General features: G+C 47.0%; 1 protein-coding gene across 5 annotated transcripts in view; it reads right to left on the bottom strand.

Moving 5' to 3' along the window:
* Window positions 1-25,793, bottom strand: part of LOC113917388 (long-chain-fatty-acid--CoA ligase ACSBG2-like) — a 37,646-nt gene that overhangs the window by 8,500 nt on the left and 3,353 nt on the right. For 3 of the 5 annotated variants that reach the window (XM_027585149.1, XM_027585145.1, XM_027585146.1), the window contains exons 2-9: window positions 19,175-19,270; window positions 16,356-16,439; window positions 15,400-15,629; window positions 11,644-11,732; window positions 10,686-10,806; window positions 8,384-8,467; window positions 5,601-5,750; window positions 977-1,153 (exon numbers count right to left, since the gene is read on the bottom strand). In XM_027585149.1, coding sequence (XP_027440950.1) covers window positions 977-1,153; window positions 5,601-5,750; window positions 8,384-8,467; window positions 10,686-10,806; window positions 11,644-11,732; window positions 15,400-15,629; window positions 16,356-16,439; window positions 19,175-19,190 — 951 coding nt within the window. In that variant the 5' untranslated portion in view covers window positions 19,191-19,270. The remainder of the gene's footprint in view (window positions 1-976; window positions 1,154-5,600; window positions 5,751-8,383; window positions 8,468-10,685; window positions 10,807-11,643; window positions 11,733-15,399; window positions 15,630-16,355; window positions 16,440-19,174; window positions 19,271-25,793) is intronic. The other 2 variants (XM_027585147.1, XM_027585148.1) reach the window with 1 other exon arrangement.

Here is a 25,793-nt window from a genome sequence, read left to right as displayed (position 1 = left end):
GCACCACACTCATGAAAGAAAAGAGAAAAGACTTCATTGGAGTTAAAAATGAAAAGACACGCCACCGGCAGAAGGTGTTGGCAAACCGATATTTGGTCAAGAGCAACGATAAGAAGAGATGCAGCCACGTTTTGAAATGAACAAAAGATTGGCACAAACACTTTTCTCCCAAAGAAGGTCAACCAAGCCCATGAGGAGGCGCTCGCCACCGTTTGTCATGAGGGGTTGTGCCTCCCACCCGCTTTGAGAAGCGGTAGTGTGGGCAGCAGCCCCGTGTCAGCGAGGATGGGGAGGAGCCAGGCCTCTTATGTGCTCCGGAGGGGGAGGGGGCAGGAAATGGGGCAGCCACTTTGGAAACAGTCGGGCAGTTTCTTAAAACATTAAGATACCTTTATCACCCGCTGCGTGTTGGGTTGGTCGTTTGGAAACTGTTGGTGGTTTTCGGAGATAATAAGGGTATGGGGGGGGTGGGAACTTCTCGGTCCCGAAGGTGCATGGGTGCACATTACGCAATCAGCCAGAGAAGAACGTATTTATCGAGTGGCTACAACATCCCAGACACTGAGCACTGGGGCGGAGTGTCGGGGGGGGGGGTGGCGGGGAGAGGGGCCAAGGAGATACTGAAGCAGAAAACAAAATGACAAGGAGGAGATGTGGTTAAGGGCCTTGAGATGGGTTTGGTTTTTGGAGCTTTTTGGGTGCTGGGAATACTGACTTTAAAAAAAAACAAAAAACAAAACCCCCCACACACATTCTGCTTTCAATACCAGTCACATCTTAGTTTTGGGTTGTTCAGTGCACAATCCATACAACCATATGTGGATGCCCTGACTTGGGTAAAGATAAAAACTAAAAGAATGTGGTCAACTGTTTTCATTGCTCCTAAGTGGAGCATAAGATGAAGAGAGAGAAGGAACCCCTGGATCAAGGGGCTTAACAGAACTATCCACTGACCCCAGGCTGCCCTCAGCCTTACTTTGAGAGCGTCTGATTGAGCAAAGTAGGTGAAAGCTCCGATCTTCATGGGTATCCAGATATCCATCATTTGAGCTGTAATGTGGCTGAGGGGAAGGTAGCTGACCACCACCTCCTGCTTTTCTGAGGCGCAAGACAGGCCACTGTTCCTTGCCACTGTGCTCGCTGTCCACGTGACCTAGAACACAAGTCAGGCTTACGATCCAGGGGGCCCCTCCCCGTCCCATCCTCCCTGGAGGGCCATTTAAATGCAATTACTTAACAAACACTTACAACACACCTACTGTGTGCTGGGCCCTGCTCTCACGATTTCCAAACATGAAGTCATCACATGCTGGGTGGGTAACTACAATCCTTTATACTTTAGGGTTGGAGAAACAAAAGCCCAGAGTGGTTAACGAACTTGCCTGAGGCTAGGAGGAACTGTAAAAGGTAGTGGGCAGCTTTGGGGGTTGAACTGACCCCCTTGGATCCAACAACAGAGCCTAGAATCGGAATGTCTATATGGATAGTCAGAAATCTAACGGATTCAGTAAGTGGCCCAGGATCCAATCCTGGCTCCACTGTTTGCTAGCTCAGTGACCGTGGGCTCTTTGCTCACCTGTAAAATGGGCACAGGGGCTTCTCTGTCCAACAAACCAAAAGGCCACCTATAATCCCATCACACAAACACCCAACAATTAGCATATGCATGTTTTTCCTTCTCCAGCGCATGCCTCGATGTGTTGTTTTAGCAGCGGTATAATTTTGCAGTCTGTATTTCTCACTGGTGTCGTCCATCATCGGGCAAACAGTTACCTCATTAACCCAGCCACACAGGCCTCCACACCGTTCCTCCCACACATGAGGCATGGTCCTGCCTCAGGGCCTTTGCACAGGCTGTTGCCTCTGCTTGGAATGCTCTTCCTCCAGCTTGCCCCGCAACTGAGTCTTTCTCGAACGTAACATTTCCGCTTGAATGCCACGCCACCTCCAAGAGGCCGTGACACACCTTGCAAACTGAAGTTGCCGTCGTCTAAGTCTCTAGGTGCCGTCGCCGCAACCCGCATGGTTTTATTTGCTCGCTCCCTGTCTTCCCGAGGGCCCTGATTGGGCCTGTTTGGTTCAGTGCTGTGTCCCCAGCACAAAGTAGGGACTCGGACACGTTTTTGTTGACTGAGCGAGGAGACAGAACGGCTATGTAAGTAGGGTAGAGTCTGCAAAGCGCTGGCCCAGAGCGAGCCCTCAGGACCAGTCACACTTCTCCCCCTGGGCCGCAGGAGGGAGGGATTTTACTTCTCTCCCCTTAGCCCTGTCATTGACAGCCAATGCTCCGAGGCACCCAGCACCGGTTTGTTGAGGGAAGGGGCTTGGCGTGTGTAGACTGTGATGCATCCAGGGGTGTTGCCGCTCCCGGGTTTGGGTCCTGGCTCAGGGACGTGGAGCACGTCATTTCCCCTCTCTGAGCCTCAGTTTCCCTGTCTGTGACTGGGGTTAATGATACCTTACCTCCTGGTGAGGGGTTTAGCGAGGGCAAACGGGTGCCTAGCTCAGCGCGGCGCTAAGTGCCCTGGGAACGGGAGTAACTTTGAACTGTTGATGTGCATGGAGCGTCTTGGGCTGGCTTTGACTTCCTGTCTAAAGAAGATGGTGCCTAACAAATGCGAACAGCCAGCCCTGCATGGCTCGCTGTGCGCCGGGCGTTCCTGCTTATGCTGCGGGGTCCCTGCGGCACCGCCCCCAGAGCTGGAGTCCTCTGTCCTTTCCCTTCACGGGGCTACTTTGACCCAGAGAACGGAGCAGGAGAGACCCTGGGTAGCTTCGGACATCGAGCCTCCACCTTTGTCTCAGGGGTGCTTGCTCTGGGCGGGGCAGGGGGGCAGCCACCACATGAAGTTCCACAGCCTTGGAGCCCCCGCCCTGTGGGGGACCCCGGGCCACATGAGACAAGTGAGTGCCGCCCTTCCACTGGCCCAGCCCTGGCACCAGCTGGGACGAGAGAAACTCCCTGCTGAGGCCAGCGCCTCTGCCTCAGCCCCAGACCCAGAAGTCACTCGCCCCTGGGGTTTAAGTCTGTGAGTTGTAGGACAGCTTGTTACGCAGCATCCGTTAACTGACACAGGATGTGGGATCATTCACTCTGTGAGGCAGCTCTGAGAGGGCAGAAGCCTTTCTCGTCTCCATCTTACAGATGGGGAAACGGAGGCCCAGAGAAGATGAGGAACGTGTCCCAGGTCACATGGCTGGCAGGTGGGAGAGCCGGGATTTGGAGCCAGGCAGCCTCGTTCCAGGGCCTGTGCCCGTCACCCTGACGGCAGGAGACTCTCTTACCGCACACGAAGTCGCTACGAGGAGAGACGCCGGCCAGGGCAGGCTGAGGGTCTGATGAGATTCCTTTCATACGTTTACTCGCTCAGCCGGTAGAAGCGGATTGCATCCTCCTGCACACCAGGCGCTGAAGACACGGCTGTGACGGGAGCGACAGGCCCTGTCCTTGAGGAGCTGACGTGTACGAGAAACAAGTGACTCTATAATATGTCACGGTGAGAAAAGCAGCAGCCAGAGCGGGGTTAGAAGCGAATGGAGTGGTTTGTTTTTGTTTGCCCTTTTAAACATGGGAGTCCAGGAGGGCTTCATGGAGGAGGTAACATGTGAGCAGGGATCTGAAGGAGGAGAAGCAACAAGCCGGGCGGCTCTCTGGCAAAGGGAACGTGCAGAGGGAACAGCCAGTGCAAAGGCTAGTGTGTCTAGTAACTATTAATCCAGGGTGGGAGGAGAGTCCTCGTTGAAAAGCCAGCGATCTTTCTGAAGGAAAACCATTGTTGCCAGTCGGGTGCATGTCCTGCTGGACACTTCCCTGCTCTTAAAATGTACCCATGTGCACATTGCTTGCTGCCGCTTCTCGGTTTTTAGCGAAAAGCACATTTTGCTCTGTGTATACTCCTCTGCAACTGGCTTTAAGATGTTCGCATTGCATCGCCAGAGAGTTTGACACATTAGCTGCGCAGAGCTACGGCGTCTTTAAAAATGTGTACTGTGAGGGGTGCCCAGGAGGCTCAGCCAGTTACACGTCTGACTCTCAGTTTTGGCTCAGGTCATGATCTCATGGGTCGTGGGATCGAGCCCCGCCTCGGGCTCCACGCGCAGCGGGGAGTCTGCTTGAGATTCACTCGCCCTCTGCGCCTCCCCCCACTCTCTCAAATGAATCAGTACATCTTTTAAGAAAGAATGTGTGCCGTGAAGCCAGCCTGCCTGCGTGGGTTCAGTCTCCAGCACGTTGCTCTCTCTGTGATCTGGGCCAAGTTATAGAACCTCTCTGGAATCCAGTTTTTCCACCTGTAAAAGGAGCCTGGTAGAATTGGGAAGCTTGCCGTGAGGATTTACTAAGTGTAAAGCTCTCGGAACAGTGCCTGGCATGTATTGAGCTGTGACTGTCTCTCCTGCTCCCTCTCTCTCTCTTTTTTTTAACAGCTTTATTGAGGTATAACTGACATACAGAGTTTGACACCCCCTGACATTTGTCTCCACCAGTGAAACCATCACCAGCCTCCAGATAGTGAACATGGTGTCATGCCTCTGTCATGCCTCCCTTTGCCACCCTCCCGCCACCCAGGCAGGTCTGTGTCTGCTTTCTGTCCCTACGGATAAGTTTGCATTTTTTAGGGTTTTATAGAAATGAGATCTTTTAGGGAGTTTGACACCCCCTGACATTTGTCTCCACCAGTGAAACCATCACCAGCCTCCAGATAGTGAACATGGTGTCATGCCTCTGTCATGCCTCCCTTTGCCACCCTCCCGCCACCCAGGCAGGTCTGTGTCTGCTTTCTGTCCCTACGGATAAGTTTGCATTTTTTAGGGTTTTATAGAAATGAGATCTTTTAGGGAGTTTGACACCCCCTGACATTTGTCTCCACCAGTGAAACCATCACCAGCCTCCAGATAGTGAACATGGTGTCATGCCTCTGTCATGCCTCCCTTTGCCACCCTCCCGCCACCCAGGCAGGTCTGTGTCTGCTTTCTGTCCCTACGGATAAGTTTGCATTTTTTAGGGTTTTATAGAAATGAGATCTTTTAGGGTTTTATAGAAATGAGATCTTATTTTTCTATAACAGTGGTCTAAAGTACTATCACCTGTGGACTCCGTCCAAACATATATCTGTCTTTCCCAGACATGCAGCCCTTCTTGAGTAACCAAAACGTCAACTTCTGCTTTACTTCCAAAACACAGCATGTATATTCTGCTCTTTCACCTGCTTGTTTTATTATTGAACACTGTTCTGTGCTCTCTACAAATATATTAACTCTTCATTTTCAAAACAGCCCAGGGGCGGGGACTGTCCCATTTTACAGATGTGCAAATGGAGGCTTGGAGAGGTTAGGTGGCTGGCCCAAGATCACAAGGCAGGATTTGAACACAGGTCTGCTCTCAAGTCCCTAATCTCCGCCCCTGCACTGTGCTGCCCTCTTGGAAGTTTTTGCATGACTCTCCGTGCTTTGCTGGCTAGGGAGCCATTGTGTGCCAGACCCCTGAACGCCACCCTGCCTGCTATGGGGCAAGAACAGAAAGAGCTGGAGGGCCACTGGCCCATGTGCAGGGACTCTGGGTGCTGCGAGGTTCATCACCATGGGCAGAGACAGCCACTTACATTGTCATGGCTAAGCATCACTCCCTTGGGATTGCCTAAGGTCCCAGAAGTGTAGATGATCATAGCGCACTGATTAGCCCTCTGGCTTTCCATGATCTCGTCCAGCTGGGAATCGGGGATGCTGTTGCCGAGTTCCATGAAATCCTTCCACTGTGGAAAGAAGACAGGCAGAGGGGATTCAGGAAGTGAGGGTGAGCCTCAACACGCCAGGAGTCCCCTTCCCTAGTCAGGTTTTGCGCCATCAGCTTCTCTAAAGCATGATTGCCAGCAAGAGGGAAGGCTTAGGGTCACCAGTCCTGGTACCTCTTACAAAAGCCCTAAGATGTTTGCTTCTCCTCCTTCACTTCCTGGCAGGCTACTGGGTCTGGATATGTGACCTCAGCTGGTCCAATCACAGTGAAGTTCAGGGCTTTTGCTAGAAGTGCTGGGACTGGAATGAGTCATCTGGACATGAATGAGTCAAGATGTAGGCCCAGGAGTTGCCTGAGGTCACACAGCAAGTAAACAGGAACGAGTAGTCTAAACCAATATGGTCACACTCCAGAGCTTGTGCTCTTACTGACCTTCCAATATGACGCCTCAAGAGGAACTGATGGGTTGTATGAACTGAGAATCACACAGGACCTGCAAAAATTCTACCACTGAGCCCCCAGCAAGTCTCTGGATGAGGGCAATGTCCTGAATTCAAGATGGAGGGCACGCAGCGTCCTCCAGAAGCGGAACCAGGGTGATGCTGGCCCTGTGACATCACGTCATGTCCGAGAGCATTTCTGGTTGGTTCAGCAGGAAGGGTGTTGCTGGCATCTAGTGGGTGGAGGCCAGGGGCGCCGCTTGGCATCCTGCAATGCACGCGACAACCCCACAACAAAGAATTATCCACCCCAAATGTCCATAGCAATGAGGTTGAGAAATCCTACTGTAAGTAGTGTTGCTAACAAAGGAGTTCTTTTGAGGTATCCAAAAGACTTCGAAAAAGTCTATGATTCTGATCAGTTTTCTTCCTTAATTATTCATCATCCTGGTCTTAATATTTGAGTGTTTTCTGGCAGGTACGAAAGCTGGCAAGGGTTTTGGTCAGCCAGAAAGGATCATGGGCACCTTTTGTCCCACCTGCATGGAGGGCAAACCAAATAAACTCTGTGACATTGTGGGACTTCCGATTTGAGTCATGGGTTTGAGGGTCTCATCTCATGGACATTAACAGGAGCTTGTTCTTGTCCCTCACAAGCCTCTTTCCCTAGCGTCTGTGAGTTAACCCAGTGTATCCTCACACACAGAACCCCTACTCTGGCTAAAGTGCATCTCTGTTGCTTGTACCAAAACATTTCCTGACTAAAACACCCTGAGGCAGGGGCGCCTGGGTGGCTCAGTCGGTGAAGCATCTGCCTTCGGCTCAGGTCATGATCCCAGGGTCCTGGGATCGAGCCCTGCATCGGGCTCCCTGCTCAGTGGGAGTATGTGCTTCTCTTGTGTGCGCTCTCTCTCTCAAGTAAATAGATAAAAGATCTTTAAAAAATAAAAAATATAGGGTGCCTGGGTGGCTCAGTTGGTTAAGCGACTGCCTTCGGCTCAGGTCATGATCCCGGAGTCCTGGGATCGAGTCCCACATAGGGCTCCCGACTCAGCGGGGAGCCTGCTTCTCCCTCTGACCCTCTCCCCTCTCATGCTGTTTCCCTCTCTCTCTCTCTCTCTCTCTCTCTCTCAAATAAATAAATAAAATTTTTAAAAAAGTAAAAAATAGAACACCCTGAGGCAGAGTGCCTTTTCAAAACATGATTGTGACAGCATTTATGGTGTCACACACTCTTCAGTGGCTTTGCCCATCCCTCAGTAAGAGGTGGTCCAGGTCCCCACCCCCAGCCCCCCATTCCCCAGCAGAGCTTTCGGTTGGCCTTGATGGGCACAGTATGTCGGAAGCGATGGTGTGTGATTTCCAAGAGTAGCTTGTTAAAGGCAAGACACCTTCCACCTGGCCTTCTCTCTCTCTCTCTCTCTCTCTCTCTCGATGTTCTCTGTAGAGATCTGAGCCAGGAGTAAGTCCAGAGAGCTCGAGGTCACCATGCTGGAGAGGCCACAAAGAGGGAGGGACAGGAGGAGCCCCAGCCCCAGGGTCCAGACCAGAGTGAGGACTAGGGACTTAGCTTCCAATGCAAAATTCAAGGAAATGCTAACAACAAAATGAAACAGAAGGACAACAAACCTTTGGCAATCAAGAGAAAAAATATTTTAATGCAATATATTTTGTCACTAACCACACCAAAAAAAAAAATCTATGATGAAAGAAATATAAAAAAAAAGTTTTTTTTTGAAATATCAAAATTTAAATAAAGACAAGCTCTACCAGGGCAGCTGGTCCGAGCCATGGCAGAAATGCTCAGCCCCGTATTCATATTTGTTCATATTAAACAATGGTTCATGGTTTTAGTGACACTGTTATTGATGACATGGCACGTATTAAAGCCAAAGGAAAATTATAACAAATTCTGGTTTGGATATCAAGTAAATATTTAAACCTAATGCTGTGGGTTTTCACACACCTAATTTTCAGTGATGTAGTATTTTTTCAGTTGCTTTAATGTTCTAAAAAAAAAAATGATTATTGCTGTCTTAAGCCACCAATTTTGGGGGAGATTTGTTTCACAGCAATAAATAACCAGAACAGATATCTTCCCATAAATCAGACCCTTCACGCCAGGAAGAAAAAGGAAGGCCCTTAAGGCCCCGTCTGCCTGCCTTGTGGGGCCTGCCTTCCCCTTGACTCAGAGGACCCCTCCCACACTTACAGAGTACAGGTTATTATTGCTCTCCTTCATTGGCAGCTTGTACTGGATGATCACCTTTAGGGTCTCCATCTTGCCCTGCGGAATCTGAAAGAAAGTTCCACATGGGTCTCATGGCCCTGGAAGAGACTGAGGGTGGATGCCCTTCCTAAGCAATCTCCCACAGTTACCCAGCCTCTTTTCTTTCCCCTGCCCAGCCTGTAGAACACTGCTCTTTGTCCTGACAGGACACAACCTGATTTTAGGATGGGGTTCTTTGTGCTTCATATCAGTAGCCTCCAACACTTCAAGACCCGTGAAGACAACAGCCTCCTGAGTCTTGCTACCCTCACAGAGTAGTGGTTGTTGGTCCGTGAGCCCGCCCCCTGCACTGTGCTCCCAGGATCCAGCTAATCTCCTAGCTACAACAAAAGTCCTCTGTAAAGGTGACTGGAACCTGGACAAGTGCAGGACTTTCTACCTATACTGAGGGCTCTAAGGTTCAGTTGACCACACCTGCGGGATTCTTGTACCCTGTTGATGCAAAGGAAGGGGTGTGCCCCTACAACATGTCTAGCCAGTCCAATGACAAAGTCACTTCCAACATCCGGTATGGTAATTATAATTATAACCAAGTCTCCAGCATGGATTGAGAGAAGAAGACAGAAGCTCTGGTAATATTTGGACAGGAGGTTTCTAGAGAGAGAGGGAACCAACATCCAGAAAGCTTGGAGCAGACAATGGCCAGGGATGTTTGAGGAATATATAAAGTCTCAGATGGCTAGGATGCGGATGGGAGGAGAGGATTAGGGATGCAGGCAGGAAAGGATGGTGAGGGCCAGGTCCGCCACACCTCGGAGGCAGTGGCGAGGAGTCTGGAGGCAGGGAATCACTGAAGAGTGGAGGCCTGTAAGCCATGGGTATTGCCTAGAATAAAAGATTTCCAAGCGGAACTAAATATCCAGTTTGGGAGGAGTGTGTCAGAAGCCTGGCTTTGAATCTTGCATACAAAGTGTATGCGGTATTTTCCAATGGTGGAAAAACCCAAACTGTAAGCCAGTATTTGGCAAAAAGGACCCAGTCTTCACCCACCACCCATCCCACAGTTTGTTCTGCTATGAACAGAACAAGGAGGGAATGACATGAGTATGGGGGACCGCAGAGGCTTCGCTTAAGAAAGCAATTTCAGAAAGCTCAAAGCTGGAGGGAGAAGTCTCTTCTTCCTGAACCAGGACAGGAATTAGGTGTCTAAGGAGGCTTGGTGGCAGAGTGTTCTATTTCATTGAGTCTATCTGGATTTCACGAGTCTGGAAAGTCTACCCTAACTTCAGAGATGTTAAAATGTGGGAAAACATGACCAACGATGATTGGAGGATGCCACTGACAGCAAGACACATCTCAACTCCAGAGACATTAAAAAGTAGAGAAGTGTGTAACTCAGAAATACGATATTGATGCAATAGCCACAGGGCCCTTGGGCCGAGTGGTGAATCTGGCCACCTAGGCTCACCCTCCTGAGGACTCCTCTCCCCATGGGATCCTCCTGCCAAAAGCTGGGTCAGGAAATTGCAGCTCATTCAAACACTAGTAACTGAAAAACTTTCTACAATATCCATACGAAGATACTACAAGAAAAAAAAAAAGGGAGTAAGAGGGGAGCCAAATTTTGTGCATAAAGAAAAGTCACCACAAAGCAAAGGAAAATTGCCACCCAACATTCCAACATAAGATTTAAAACATAACAAAGTAAACACAGCTGGAAATGAAGAACACAAAGCAAACGTACAAGCACTGAGGGAAGAGAGCCATACCAGAAAAAGGTGAAATAGGAAGTGGTAGAACTTAGGAAGGAAATAGAAGAGAAAGCCAGAAGCATTTCAGAAATGATGACAGTTACTTAAAAAATGACAATTACAAGGGGGTGTAAGCCTCAAAATAATTACATTTCTAAAAGAAAATAAACAGTGGGCTGTATATAAAATAGTACAAAAACCCATTTTAAAAACAGAAGCTTACATGCTGGGCAGGGAGCCTACTTAAAAAAAAGTTTTTTAAATAAAAAATAAATAAAGAGCATTTACAAAAAAAATAGAAGCTTAGGAGGAAATGAACTTAATACAAATTGGAAATTAGAGCCCTGCCACTCCACCCTGCTCCCCCTAGTTATACCAAAGTAGCCATGGAGGACACTTGCTGAACCCGAGAATGGGGCCAGCCCCACCACCCCACCTATCATTAGCATCCACCTGGCAGCAACGGGACCGTTTGTCAGAGCTCTGCAAACCCTCTGGGGGACTGGTGGGCAGTGTTTGGGTTTGGGCTTTACCGAAAGGATTTTCTTTAACTGTAGGTCATCCTCAACCAGCAGGATGTTCACTTTGGCATGAGTAATGACGTGCTGACAAGCCTCCGCAGAGTTGGTAGCATAAATACCAACGCAAAGACCCCTGGGAAAAGAAAACACACGTGCACGTGCATGTGCTCACACATTCACATCTTTAAGGTGGGAATGTCCTGGAAGGTGGGGGGAGGGGAAAGCTCTACAGGACAGGTTCTGAGTTTGCAGCCTTGGTACCAGCTTCCCTCCCTCCACAACTTAACCATGATGAAATGAAGCAACAAAATAAGGGTGATGAAAGCAGCAAGTCCTATGATGTCACTGTGATGGCCAATCACAGAGCCCTCAGCATCCCATTTTAAAGATGAGGAAACAGCCTCAGGGCAGTGAAGTCATTTGTTCAGGGTCCCAGGGCAATAGATGCTAGAGGTGGGATTTGGACCTCCACTCAGACCTGTTCCCTTCATTTTGCTGCCTTTTGTTCTTGCCTTTAACCATTTTGTTTTTTCAAATTTGCATTTCCCTGGTGGTTAACGACGTCCAGCATCTCTTCTTGCGCTTGTTGGCTACTTCCCTTTGTGAGCTTTCTGTTCAAGTCTTTTGCTTATTTAAAATCTTTCTTTTTTTTCTTTAAAGATTTTTTTAAAGTAATCTCTATGCCCAACATGGGGCTCAAACTCATGACCCTGAGATCAAGAGTCACATGCTCTACCAACAGCCAGTCAGCTGCCCCTCCTTTTGTTTTTATTACTCAGTTATAGAAGCACCTTATATACCTGAGATGCTAGTCCTTTGTCAGATTGGTTGGTTGGTGTGTCTGTCTTGCCTCCTAACCTGGGGTTGCACCCGAAATCCCCGATCACATCTCAGTCAGAGCCAGCCCAGGGCTGCTAGCCCAGAGTAGCAGCTCGCCCACATTTAGAGTCAACCAAGCCCACAGTCTTACCCTGCTAAGATGGATCCAAGGGAAGCAATAAACCACTCAATGGAGTTAAACCCCAGGATGCCAACTCCGTGGAAACGCTGCAGGCCCAGCTGGGAAGGCAAAAACAGACAGAAAGCAGAAATACAAAGACGTTTTATTTCTCGGTGGGATCTGCTCACTGGGACGTGTGAAAGCAGACTCCAAAGCCCATGAGGTCACATTGGGAAAAGCCAGTGTTGAACCTAAAATTGGGGGTGTGATATTTTTGTGACTGTTGGGAGGCTGGTTTGCCTCCCTCTACACAATGTACCATTAATTTTTTTTGTTTGTATGTATTTTATTTTTTATTGTGGTAAACTGTACATAGCAATTTTTAGTGCACAGCTCAGTGGCATGAAGCACACTCACACTGTTGTGTAATCGTCACCACCATCTATCTCCAGAACTTTCCATCTCCCCAAACTGAGACTCTGCCCCCATGAAGCACGGACCCCCCACCCCCTGACCCAGCCCTGGCTCCCACCATCTCCTCTGGACGGGACTCCTTTGGGGACGTCCTGGGAGTGGGGTCCTGCAGGATATGTCCTTCTGGGTCTGGCTCCTCTCACTGAGCAGAGTGTCCTCAAGGTCCATCCACATTGTGGAAGGTGTCAGAATGTCCTCCCGTCGTTAGACCGAATAATAATTTGTTGTATGGATGGACCACACTGTGTCTTATCAATTCATCCACCAGTGGACACTTGGTTGCCTCCACATTTTTACTGTTGTTAATAATGCTGCTGTGAACATTGTGTACAAGTATCTATTTGAGTCCTTGCTTTGAATTTTTGGGGGAATTTTTGGGTCATGTGGTATTCTGTGTTTAATCTTTTGAGAAACCAGCACACTGTTTTCCATAATGGCTGCACCATTCTACATTCCCACCAGCAATGCACAAGGGCCCTCGTTTCTCCATATCCTCACTGATACTTATTATTTTCTTCTTTTTTTTTTTAAGATAATGGCCATCTTAATAGGTGTGAATTTATTTTTATTTGTAATAACAAAAGTACTCCAAGAGTGAAAGCTTGAAGTGGTGATAAATTGCACTTTTAAAGGTGTAGCCTTAGGGCACCTGGATGGCTCAGTGGGTTAAGCATGTGCCTTTGGCTTAGGTCATGATCCCAGGGTTCTGAGATCAAGCCCCACGTCAGACTCCCTGCTCCACAGGGAGCCTACTTCTCCCTCTCCCTCTGCCCGCTGCTCTCCCTGCTTGTGCTCTCTCCCTGTCAAATAAATAAATCTTTAAAAAGAAATAAAGGTTTAGCCTTGATCTGAATGTACTTGAGGATGAACCAGGAAATCCAAACATGAAGGTGATCCTCCTTGGGGGAAGCCCAGGTTTTGCCACACCCCAGATTTTAGGCTCAATGCTGGCTTTTCCCAATGTGACTACATGGAGTTTTGGGAAACTCTAACTTTGTTGGCTCTTTTAGTCATATGGGGCAAGGCTGGCAATGACCCACTGTTCTTGGGGAAAATGTAAGCATTTGGAAGATATTCAGAACATGATAACAAGTATTTCGGCTTAGTAACAAACAGGCTATCTTCTTTGCAGGTAGACAGTCTCTATTAATATGTAGATAAATGGATTTATTACTGTTTAGATCCTTGAGGATTAGGAGAGCAAAGATCTTTGAATCCCCAGATCTAAGGACATAGCCAAAGAGGATCATCTCTCAGGAGAGGTGAACTAATCACAGCACGGTGGTGGGGCAGACAAGCAGAAACTCAGTCCTAAGAGACAGTTCTCATCATCTCTAGGGGAAGACACATGGGTGTCAGGGGGAGGGGAGAGAGGAACTCAGGTCTGGGTCAAAATGTGACAGCATTTCCTGTAAGTCAAAACCACCAGGCATTCCCTTTTACAATAGGAGATACCTATCATATTCATTATCTACTCCTGCATAACATAGCACCACAAACTTAACAGCTTAAAACAACACACATTTATTATTGCAGTTTCCATAGGTCAGGAGTCTGGGGACAGCTTAACTGGGTCCTCTGCTTAGGATCTCCTGAATCTGCAGTTAAGCTATCTGCAGGGACTGTGGTTTCCTCTGAAGCTTGAGGATCTTCTCCCACACTTGCAGACTGTTTGGATTATTCATTTCCTTGTGGTTTAAATGGCTGAGGTCCTATTTTCTTCCTAGTTGTCAGCTGAGGACTGCTTTCCTAGAGGTGGTCTGTTGTCCCCTGCCACATAGCTCTGTCCACAACATGGCAATGTGCTTCCTCAAAGCCAGCAGAAAAATCTTTCTTTTAATGGTTTTCCTGATTGGGTCAGGCCCACCAGAGTATTTGCTCTTTTGATGAACTCAAAGTCAGCTGATCAGGGAACTTAATTTCATCTGCAAAATCTCTTCACCTTTGCCACCACAGGAGGAAAATCCCATCATAGTCACAAGTCCTGCCCATACTCAAAGCGGGGAGTCTGTCTATACAGTGTGAATATACCAGAGGTTGGGAATCTGGGGGGATCATTGTAGAATTCTGCCTAACATGCCTATCAAAGTAGCCAATACGAACATTTTTTATAATATGATGTTGGCAAGAATAATAGGTGAGCAGATTCTCTCACACACTGTTGGTAGGCATATAGAGGCACTATCTCTATAAGAATTCATTGTTCAAAGAAGGTTCTCTGTGGCTCCGTATATGGTAGCAAAGCCTGGAAACACTGTCAGTACCCACTAGTAGGGGGCTGGTTATGCCAATATTGTTACATATATATTTGCAGTCACTGAAAAGAGTTTGGATTTGTTTTTAGTGAATCAATGTGGAAGGATCTCAGAATGTGGCAGCCATCCTCCAAGATGGTCCCCAATGATTCTCACCTCTTGGGGTTTGTGTTCCTGTATAATCCCCTCCCACACTGTGTCAAGGCTGGTCTGTGTAACCAGTAGACTATGGAAGAAGGGATAGTATGTCACCACTGAGATTAAGTTATGGAAGCTATCAGAAGATATGGTTCCCATTTTGTTCACGCTCTCTTTTGGATCACTCGTTCTGGGCTGCCATAGTCTGAGGACACTCAGCCCAATGGAGAAGGCCAGGGAACAAGGAACCAAGGCCTCCTGCCAATAGTGAGCCATGTAAGGAAGCTTACAAGTGGACCCTCTGGCCCTCGTCAAGCCTTCAGATGGACAGCTTGACTACAGCCTCCTGAGAGACCCTGCAACTAAATTTTGGGGTAATTTGTTATGCAGCAGTAGCTAACTAACACATAGAGATTTTAAAAAGCAAGATGTGGGGTGCCTGCGTGGCTCAGTTAGTTAAGCATCTAACTTCAGCTCAGGTCATGATCTCTGGGTCCTGGCATCAAGCCCTGAGTTGAGCTCCGTGCTCAGCAGGGAGTCTGCTTGTCCCTCTGCCCCTCCCCCTGCTTGTGTTCTCTCTCTCCCTTTCTCAAATAAATAGGTAAAATCTTTTAAAAAAGGCAAAAAAATAGCAAGATACAGAATCATGGGTAGAGTAGGCTACCATGTGTGTAAAAATTTGCATGTAGAGAAATTTTATAATATATACACGTAATTTATTCCCCAAAAGGATTTACAAAAAACTGGCAATGGTGGCTGCCTCCATAAGGGAAGGGGTCAAGGATTAAAGGAAAAATTCTCACCAGTACCTTCATATCTTATGGTGTCTCATGCATTTTATACCATAGGTATGTGTATGTAGAATGAATGATTGACTAAGTGATGAATGAATGAATGAATGAATGAATAACTCATTTACCTTGATCATGGCTCTTGCAGCCTTCCGGCAAGCCTCATAGTACTGGTTGAAATTCAGAACTTCCCACTGCTCACTGTTCTTTGTTGCAAGGGCTGGATATGTCCCAAATCGGTTGACTGACTCCCGAAAAAATTCAGGGATGGTTACTGGGGTCTCGTGGCCTGGCCCATGTTTTGATAGCCTCAGAAGGACTTCTCCATCTCGATGAATGGTCCACAGCCCAGGAGTAACTGCAAACAGCCACCAGAGTTTGTGGCAAATGTCTTTATTAACTTTGGGGGAGGAATGTTGTCTTTGGGCTTGAATGGCTGAGGTTGAATTAATCCCACTCGTCGGGTAAAGTCACATGGCCAACACCAGCCCATTCATGCTTTCTCTTTCTTACTTTTCCTTACCACCCCCCCAACAATATACTATGAAAAATTTCACACATACAAGAAACTTGAACGGCCTGTGTAGTCAACATCCTCTGACTCACCACGTGGTTTCCATAAGGCTAGCATTTGCTCCATTTGCTATATCACATCTCTGTCCAGCCAGCTGTCTACATCCATCCATCACTCCATCTATTTCAAAGTAAGCTGCAGCTATCCATCCATTTCGCCCTTAAACCCTTCAGCATGTGAATCATGAACTAGAGTTCCATATTACTTACAGGTTTTTTTAAAGGTAAAATTTACATGCAGCAGACTGCATATACTTTGGTCAGTGGAATGTGAGAAGTGGCTGTTGTGTGTCTCTCCCAGGCGGAAGGTTTAAGAGCCAGTGTGACTCTACGGGTGACTCGCCGTACCCCATTCTCCTCACAAAAATGGTGCAAGCACATGTCAGGGAGGAACCCTAGTGCCAGACACACATAATGCAATCAAACAAGCATGTGTTGTGTTAAGCTGTTGAGGTTTGGGGTTGGACGTTACAGCGGCATCACCCAGACCACCCTGGATACCACCACTTACGTGGAACTGGCAAAGGGGCTGACTCAAAACCAGTTTGTTTCCCTTCATCCCTCACCTTCTTTAAGGGTGTGAAATGGTTGACCCCTAGAAAGAAGAGAAGAGGGTTTCCTCTGGAGAGAGCTGGTGTGCAGTGTGTTGCTCATCACCCCCCAACCATGGGCCAAGTGAGAGAAGATTCTGGAAACCCTCTTGGAGAACTGAGTGTGTGACTCTGGACTTTGTTGGACTGAAACTTATCCACTGGAGAGGTGGTAGCTGGAAATGGCCGAGTAGACAGCAGGGTTGGGAGAACACTGCACGTCCACCTGCTGTGGGACACTGATTTTTCCCTGTGACTGACATGGACCTCAGGGAGGGGCTCCTAAAGGCTTTTGGCTGGAAGCCAGTAGAAAGAACCTGGAGATCTGTGTTCAGAGGCAGACACTGAGGAAAGTCACCAGTGGGCACTGAGAAAAGAGCATGAACTATGTATTAGTCAGCTCGGGCTGCCATGACAAAGTTCCCCAGACTGAGTGGCCAGAACAACAGAAATCTATTCTCTCAGTTCTGGAGATGATAAGTTTGAGATCAAGGTGTGGACAGAGTTGGCTCCTTCGGAGGCCATGATGGAGAACGGGTTCCATGCGTCTCTCCTAGTTCCTGGTGATTTGCTGGTCATCTTTGGAGTTCCTTGGCTTACAGAAGCATCACCCCAGTCTCTGCCCTCAGCTTCACGTGGCATTCTCCCTGTGTGCCTGTCTGTGTCCAACTCGCCCCTTTTCATATGGACACCAGTCATATTGGGTTAGGACCCATGTGAATGACCACATCTGCAATGAGCCCACTTTCCAAATAAGTCACATCCTGAGGTGCTGCATGTTGGGGTGTGTCTTCGTTCATGTGACTGCTCTAGCACAATACAAGACATGTATAAATAATAGACATTTATTTCTCATAGTTGTGGGGGCTGGAAGTCCAAGACCACGGCACTAGCAGATTCAGTGTCTGGTGAGAACCTGCTTTCTGGTTCATAGCGGCTTCTCACTCTGTCCTCACTTGGCAGAAGGGGTGAGGGAGCTGTCTGGGGCCTCTTTTATAAGGACATTGATCCAGTTCACGTGGGCTTCACCTTCATGACCTGATCCCCTCCCAAAGGCCCCACCTTCTAATATAATCACGTTGGGGTAAGTTTTAACATATAAGTTTTGGAGGGACATAAGTATTCAGACCATAACAAGGGGAAACAGTTCAACCCATGACAGCCTACATCAAGGCAAGGCTAGTTCAGAGGTTCCCCCTCACCCACCCCCAAGGAGAATTAGCAGTAGGTGGCATGCCAGCTTACAATGGGCAACAGGGGAAAACATCATGGAGGAGATGACAGAGCAGCTTTTCGGGCATCCCCACCCCGACTGCTCCAGGCATCCAGCCCGAAGCTCAGGGGAAGGGAGAAGCTTTAAATGGGACAAAAATGTGAAGGGGTGTCTCCTGGATCCTGGTTAGGGATATTTTATTGGCTATATTGGGTTGAATGATGCTCCCCCAAAATTCATGTCAGAATCTCAGAATGTGACCTTATTTGGAAATAGGGCCTTGGCAGTGGAATCAGTTGAGGATCCCAAGATGAAATTCTGGATGTAGGGTTGGCCCTAAATCTAATGACTGGTGTCCTTATAGGCAGAGGAGAGAACACCGAGACACCCAGAGAAAAAGGCCATGTAATGATAGAGGCAGAGATTGCCATGATGAGTCTGTAAACCAAGGACCACCAAGGATTGCCCAGAGCCACCAGGAGCCCAGCGAGCATGGAACACATTGTTCCATCACAGCCTCCAGGAAGAGCCAACCCAGCCAACACCTGGATATCAGACTTCCAGCCTCCAGAACCCTCACAGAAGGAGTTGCTGTTGTTTCCACCACCCGTCCTGGGATTTGTTAATGGCAGCCCTAGGAATCTGACCCAGTGACCAAAATGAGATTCTGAAGATTATTGTCACTTGAGAATGATTGTAGAAGCTGTCTTTCTTGCCAACATTTTACGCACTTGGAAGAGGGCAGCTGTGAAAGATAATGAAGACACTCTATCTCGTGATGCTCCCAGAGCTTTGTTCCAGTGGCAAAGTGGTTACAACATACGGATGAAAATCATTATCACACACCTGCACTATATGTACTTATTATATATAGATAATACAAATGTTAATATATAGTAACATTTAATTACAATATATCAGCACTACATTATATATATTCATGTCTGTACTATAGAAATATTACATCTGCATTATATACATTTTCAGTTGCATCTGCACTACATCTAATTACATCTGCATTTTATATATATATATATATGAGTACATCTGCTATATTATTACATCTGGCCTGTATTACATCTGGACTACATATATTACATCTGCACTATACATATTATTACATTGTATATACACACACACATATATATTTATAATTTAACTACACTATATTTAATGGTCCCTCGGTGCTTTACCCACATGGCTGTCCTAACAGGGAGGTGTTATGATCAATGTCCTGTGGTACAAATGATCCAAATGAGGTTTCCAAAGAGCAAGGCCCTCACCCACTGTCACAGGACTGGTCGAGCTCTGCTCAGCAGCTTGTCTGTGCTGCCTGCACGCCCTATCTGGTGTAGGTAGGAGTTGCCTGTCCCGCCACCCTCGTTTCAGGCGCCTCAACCAAAGCCAGGGGCCCAGGCAAGGAACAAGTGTGCCCTGACTCTCTGAGGGGGGGGTGCTCCTTTATGAAAAGGCTTGGCTGAGTCCGTGCCCCTTTCTATTTCCCATGTGCGCTCTGGCACAACATACCTTTGTTTTTACTCATGTCTCCTTCAGGGTTCTTAATCTCCACGAGTCATGGGGTTTTCAGCCCTTTCAGGTCCAGAGACACCATGCTTCACAGCACTGCAAGGCACAAAGCAGGGAACTTAGCAGGATGGGCAAAGGGGCTGCAGGTCTGAGGCCAACTTCCGTCCACTGGTCACATCTGCCTAGAGTCCTGGGATTGATTAGTCATGCTTGTCCCAGGCCTAGAAGGAGAGGAGAGTGGTGTGTGTGCCAGATCATAGAGCAGTTTTAAGTCCAGAGGGCATTCAATCCGTGAGTTTTCAGAAGAGTCTCTTAAATGGTTGGAGTGTAACAACCAAGTCTATATGTGGTCCTGTGGGTGAGAAAACATTTTGAAGTCTCCCAAGGGAAAGAAACCCATGAGAGAATTCTGTTCTGGTTGGTTGCCTTAAAGATTGTATGACATGAAAACCCAAAGGATGTAAAGGAAAAACAGAAAATCTCGCTACATTAAGAAGTTTTAATTTCCCACATGGCAAAAGAATACCATAAACAAAAGATTCACAACAAACTGAGAAAAAATATGGGCAACATGTCTAATAGATAAAGGCCTGATTTCCTTTATATGTGAAGAACTCCAGTGGATCAATAAGAAAAAGTCCCAGTACCCCAAAGGGCATAAATAGAAAGTTCCCAGAAAACAAATTTAAAATGACTTTCTCAGTCATGAGAGAATGCAATAGAAAATATTATGATGTATTTCACCTGTCAGATTAAGCTCAAAAAGGCTGAAAAATACTTTATATTAGTGAAGATGTGGGGAGACAGACACTTCCATACATTGTGAGATGGATGCAGCCCCCTTGGAAGACAGTGGCCAGTGGTCAGACTTCAGATCATGCCATCACTAACCCATCCTTGGAGGACAGTGATGATTCTGGCTGCTGGGGTCCTTGCATGCTCATTAACTGGACTCCGTTGTTTGAAGCCTTTCATGTAGGATGGGGTCAACCACCACTCCTTACTCTTGTCTGATTTTCAGTGTGTTAATCCTTAAATCTATTGAGCAACATTCTTTTAATTTTTTTTAAAGATTTTATATATTTGAGAGAGCATGAGAGTGAGATTGAGAGAATGAGTGGGGGGAGAGGCAGAGGGAGAAGCAGACTCCCCGCTGAGCAGGGAGCCTGACTCAGGACTCGATCCCAGGACCCTGAGATCATGACCTGAGCCGAAAGCAGCCGCTTAACCAGCTGAGCCACCCAGGCGCCCCTAAGCAACATTCTTTTAAGCATTTACTTAACAAAAATTAATAGTTGTTTTCCTAGACAAAATTGTGTTCCCCCAAATTCATATGTTGAAGCCCTAACCCCTCAGTATGATTGTATTTGGAAATGGAATCTTTAGGGAAGTAATTCCAGTTAAAGGAAGTCATAATAGTGGGGCCCTGATCTAATAGGATCAGTGTCTTTATAAGAGGAAAGGAAACTAGCTCTTGCTCTCGCTCCGCCTTGTGAAGACACGGCTGTCTGCAAGCTATGAAGAGGGCTGTCCCCAGAAACCAGCCCCGATGACACCTTGATCTTGGATTTCCAGCCTCGAGAACCAAGAGAAAATACATTTCTGTGAAGTAACCCATTCTGCAGTACTTTGTTATGGCAGCTCTAGGGAGCTAATCCAGTTGCATAAATATTTAGAAGATACTAAATCTTAAATACCATTTAATGAACTTAGGAATTTAGCAAATCAAAATTTCTGAAGCGTTTGCACATTGGCCACATGTTTCATTAATCAGATTCCCCTAAGCATGTAATTAAAACCACAAATCCAGTATGTTATTTTGTTCCAATGCAAGATGTCTGCAGACAACTTCGGCCTTGGAGGCCAGAATTGCTGGCTGACATTGTTTGAAAACAGTGTGTCAGTGGTTTCCATGAAGGAAAATCATCTCTTGCTCATGACAAACATTATACTTGATAACAAGATTCAGGCAGTCCTTGGGCGCCTGGGTGGCTCAGTTGTTAAGCGTCTGCCTTTGGCTCAGGTCATGATCCCAGGGTCCTGGGATCGAGCCCCGCATCTGGCTCCCTGCTCAGCGGGAAGCCTGCTTCTCCCTCTCCCACTCCCCCTGCTTGTGTTCCTGCTCTCGCTGTCTCTGTCTCTGTCAAATAAATAAATAAAATCTTAAAAAAAAAAGATTCAGGCAGTCCTAAATTCTAGATTTGCAGTTCACGTTCTGTAAGAACCTGATGATACACAGTCTGGTGAATGTAACCCCAAAACCTGTGCACGGTTCTACGCTAGCAGACACTGGCTGTGTATTTCAGTAAAAATGAGTAGCTAGAAAGGCACATTATAATAGGAACTTAAGTGAGTCTCTGTGGCATTTATACACACAGGGTAGACCAATCAGTGGAGCAAAGCAAATAGCCAAACACAGCCGATCTGAATGAAGCTAGGAACATGCATGCAAAGACATTCATAAAATGCGCCACAAAAGAAGAAACCAGGAAGTCCAAGGTCCTCCTAGAGCAGCTGGATCTGGCTCAGAACCTTGGTTTCCCACCTGATCTACCCTTTCACCTCCATTGCTCCCTCTCCTTCCCTTCCTTCATTCCATCACCCTTCCACCCACCCATCCATCCAACTTTCCATCCTTCCCCCATCATCCATCCTTCTATCCACTCATCCACTCATCCATCTATCTACCCATCACCTAACCAACTTCCTTCCCTCCCTCCCTTTATCTCTCTCTCCTCTCTTCTCTCCCTTATCTGTTTCCATTCTTCCCTCCTTGCTTCCTTCTGTCTCCTTCTGCCTCCTCCCTCCCACCCTCCTTCCCCTCCCTTTCTCCCTCTCTCCTTCCTCTCCCTCTTTCCCCCCACATCTGGCCCATTCACAAATTCCGTCAGCTAAGTCTTCAAATAGGTCCCCAAACAACTGCTTCCCTGGATAGGCACAGCTACCTGGAACCTGGGCTCCCTCCCATGAGCCAGAGGGACCTCACAGAACGGTGGATCCCATCAACCACATTCAATGTGTGGATTCCAGCCAGATCCCAACCCCAACAAGGCATCTTTGATCAATAAGGACTTGAACACTGGATGTCAAATGACACGAAGGAAGGATGGTCACTTTTTAAAGTGTGATCATGGCTTTGGGACTAAGTTAAAGAATCCCTGTTGCTAAAGGATTCACATGTGAAATAACAGGCTGTCTGGAGTTTGCCTTAAAACGGAGAGAAACAAGGCCAGCTCCACATTGATAATTATCGGAGCAAAGTAATGGGCACAGTTATTGCTGTCGTTGGGGGGTGGGGGTGGGTCATGACACTACCAGCTCTATTTGTGTGTGTGTTTGAAATGTTCCATCATAAAAACTGTTAAAAAAAAAACAAACAAGAATAAAATAAAATGTTGGTCTGACCCTGTCCCTCCTCTGCCTGCAGCCCTCCAGGGCTCCCACCTCCCTCAGGGTATAAGCCCACATCCTCTCCGTGCCCACAAGGTCCTGTGCAGCCGCCTGCCTCTTCCTCCCCTCCCTTCCCCTCCCATCTCTGTGGTACATCCATACCATGGAACACCACACCTCAGAGGATGGAACTGTGGATGCAACAGTTTGAGCAAGAAGGAAAGAAGCCAGATTCAAAAGGCCATGTGCTCTGTGATTCTATTTATGGGACTTTCTGGAAAAGGCAAAACAGTAGTGACAGAGAACAGATCGGAGGTTGCCAGGAGTTGGGGTGCGAAGAGGGGTTGACGGTGAAGGGGAAACCTAAGGGAATATGGGGGTGTGGTGGAAACAGTGACTGTGCTGTTGGTTATATGACTCCAAGTATTTGCCAGAACTCTAGAACTCCACACCAAAAATATGAAGTCTACAATGTGTGAAGAAAGTATGCTGTACACCTTAAAATGGACAACTGAAAAATGTTCTGTAGCTATTTCATTGGGTTTTCCAGTATCATTAAAGGTAAAATGTAAGAAGCAAATAGCCTATTAGCAACCACTTCCCATTTCCCATCAAGACTTAGTTCTTGTCCATAGTATGCCAATTATGTATGAATTGTTTAAAAGCCTAATCGTGGGACGCCTGGGTGGCTCAGTCGGTTAAGCATCTGCCTTCAGTTCAGGTCATGATCCCAGGATCCTGGGATGTAGTGCTGCATCAGGCTTCCTGCTCAGCAGGGAGCCTGCCTCTCCCTCTGCCCCTGCCCCTCCCCCCCACTCATGCTCTCTCTCTCTCTCTCAAATAAATAAATAAAATCTTAAAAAAATAAAATAAAAGCCTAATCACTTTTCCAAGTATGTGTTACATGGTGATAGCATTCTTTCAAGTTAGCTATGTTTTTATTCTATCAGTCTAAAGAGAAAAATTTCCTCCAACCAGTTAATGTTTTATTTTTTAAAAATATGTTATATAAAAAAGGACTTACTTTCAATCAGAGAAAGACATGTATCATATGACCTCACTGATATGAGGAATTCTTAATCTCAGGAACAAACTGAGGGTTGCTGGAGTGGTCGGGGGTGGGAGGGATGGGGTGGCTGGGTGATGGACATTGGGGAAGATATGTGCCACGGTGAGCGCTGTGAATTGTGTAAGACTGTTGAATCACAGATCTGTACTTCTGAAACAAATAACGCAACATATGTTAAGAAAAAAGAAAAAGAAGAAGATAGCAGGAGGGGAAGAATGAAGGGGAGTAAGTCAGAGGGGGAGACGAACCAGGAGAGATGGTGGACTCTGAAAAACAAACTGAGGTTTCTGAAGGGGAGGAGGGTGGGGAGATGGGTTAGCCTGGTGATGGGTATTGAGGAGGGCACGTTCTGCATGGAGCACTGGGTGTTATGAACAAACAATGAATCACGGAACAGTACACCAAAACAAATTATGTAATATAGGGTGATTAACATAACAATAAAAAATTTAAAAAAAAAAAGGACTTACTTTGTCAAAGTAAAAAAGAAAAGGTGTACTATACAACAAAACTATGTATCCCCCTTAAAAGTAAAACTTGGGATAAAACATAAAAATGAATAAGAATGTAATAAAAGATCTACCTCATGCAGGGCACCGTGACAAACATCTTGGGGTTACCATAAAGGACCTTGAGGACAGATCTGCCCAGAGTTCCAACCGGGAGTAGGACCCATATGAAGACAAACCAAAGAAGACTGGAGATACCAAAGCATTACCCACCAAGGGATGGGGATGGGGGGGTGATGGCTTGATGTGTACAGAGTTTCCTTTTGGGACAATGAACAATTTTTGGAACTAAACAGAAGTGAGAGTTGCACAAGACTGTGAATGCACTAAATGCTGCCAAGCCATCCACTGGAAGAAAGTTAATTTTATGTTATGTGAATCTCACCTCGATGAAAGACACACCCCAGAGAGGTTGGTTCATGGTTACTGAATTTGAATGTTCTTCAAAACAAGACATTAAATCGGAAAAGCAAGATTCAGGACAACATACAAAGAGGTGGCTGTTTGTGTGGGTGAACGGGTTTGTATGTGTTTGTGACTCAGGAAGGAAAACACTGTTGTGTCTCTGGTCTAAGGAGTTGTTGGCTCCTTGGCGGTCATAAAGCAAAATGCAAGCAATCTGACCCCACCACTGAAGCCTTGAGAAGGGGAAGATGATAGGTCTCAAGTCATCAAGTCCCCAGTGCCCACGGCCAGCGAGCATGCCCTAGTTTCTTTCAAGCTTAACCATCAAGAATCTTTCCTACACACTCAGTGAGGGAGAAGGGCAGAGGTCAATCCTGGGACCCTACTGTTTTCTTCTCCTTGTATCTCCTGAGGACCTACTGTGTGCCAGGCAGAGCTAGGCAGTGGGCAACGTGATGGACAAAAATCCCTCCTTGAGCTGACATTCTAGTTGGAAAAAACAGCCAGGAAATGAACAGAGATCAATTCGGATAGTAACAGGATGAGCCTCAAAAACATCATGCTGAGTGAGAGAAGCCGGATGTCAAAGGACACAGCATATGATTCTATTTATAGGAAATGTCCAAAACAGGCAAATCCATAGGGACAGAAAGCAGATGAGTGGGTGCCTGGACCAGGGACAGGGTTATGAGGAGTGACTGCTAATGGGCATACGGTTTCCTTTGGGGGTGGTGAAAATGTTTTGGAACCAGGTAGAGATGGTGGTTGCACATCAGTGTGAATGTACTGAATGCCACTGAACCGTGCACCTTAAAGTGGTGAATCTTGTGATGTGTGGGTATCCCTTCAATTAAAAAAAATTCAGGTTGGTGGTGATCATAATGGGAACAACAGAACAGGGTGTTGTAATAGAGAATGCTAGGGTGGTCAAGGAGGCCTCTCTGAGGAGATGTCATTGGAGTTGAGTGAGACCTGAAGGAAGTGGAGTTCAACTGGGGTGCGTGTTCCAGACAGAGCAGACTGTGGGAGCAGAGGCCATGAGGTGGGAACTAGCTTGGCTGTTCCAGGTGCAGAAGTGTGGAACTGGACTCCGGGAGCAAGGGGTACATGGAAATAAATACAAAAATAGCCCTACCTCCTGCCATACCCCTCACCTCCTTAGCTCCAGCTACTTGGACCTTGTCTCCATCCCCACACACTCCAAGCTCCCTCTCACCTCAGGGCCTTTGCACATGGTGTTCTTTAT

Source organism: Zalophus californianus, chromosome 1 (genome assembly GCF_009762305.2).
Source record: "Zalophus californianus isolate mZalCal1 chromosome 1, mZalCal1.pri.v2, whole genome shotgun sequence".
Classification (NCBI taxonomy): domain Eukaryota; kingdom Metazoa; phylum Chordata; class Mammalia; order Carnivora; family Otariidae; genus Zalophus; species Zalophus californianus.
The sequence above is the reverse complement of the archived record's forward strand: the minus strand, read 5'-3'. Positions and strand labels throughout refer to the sequence as shown.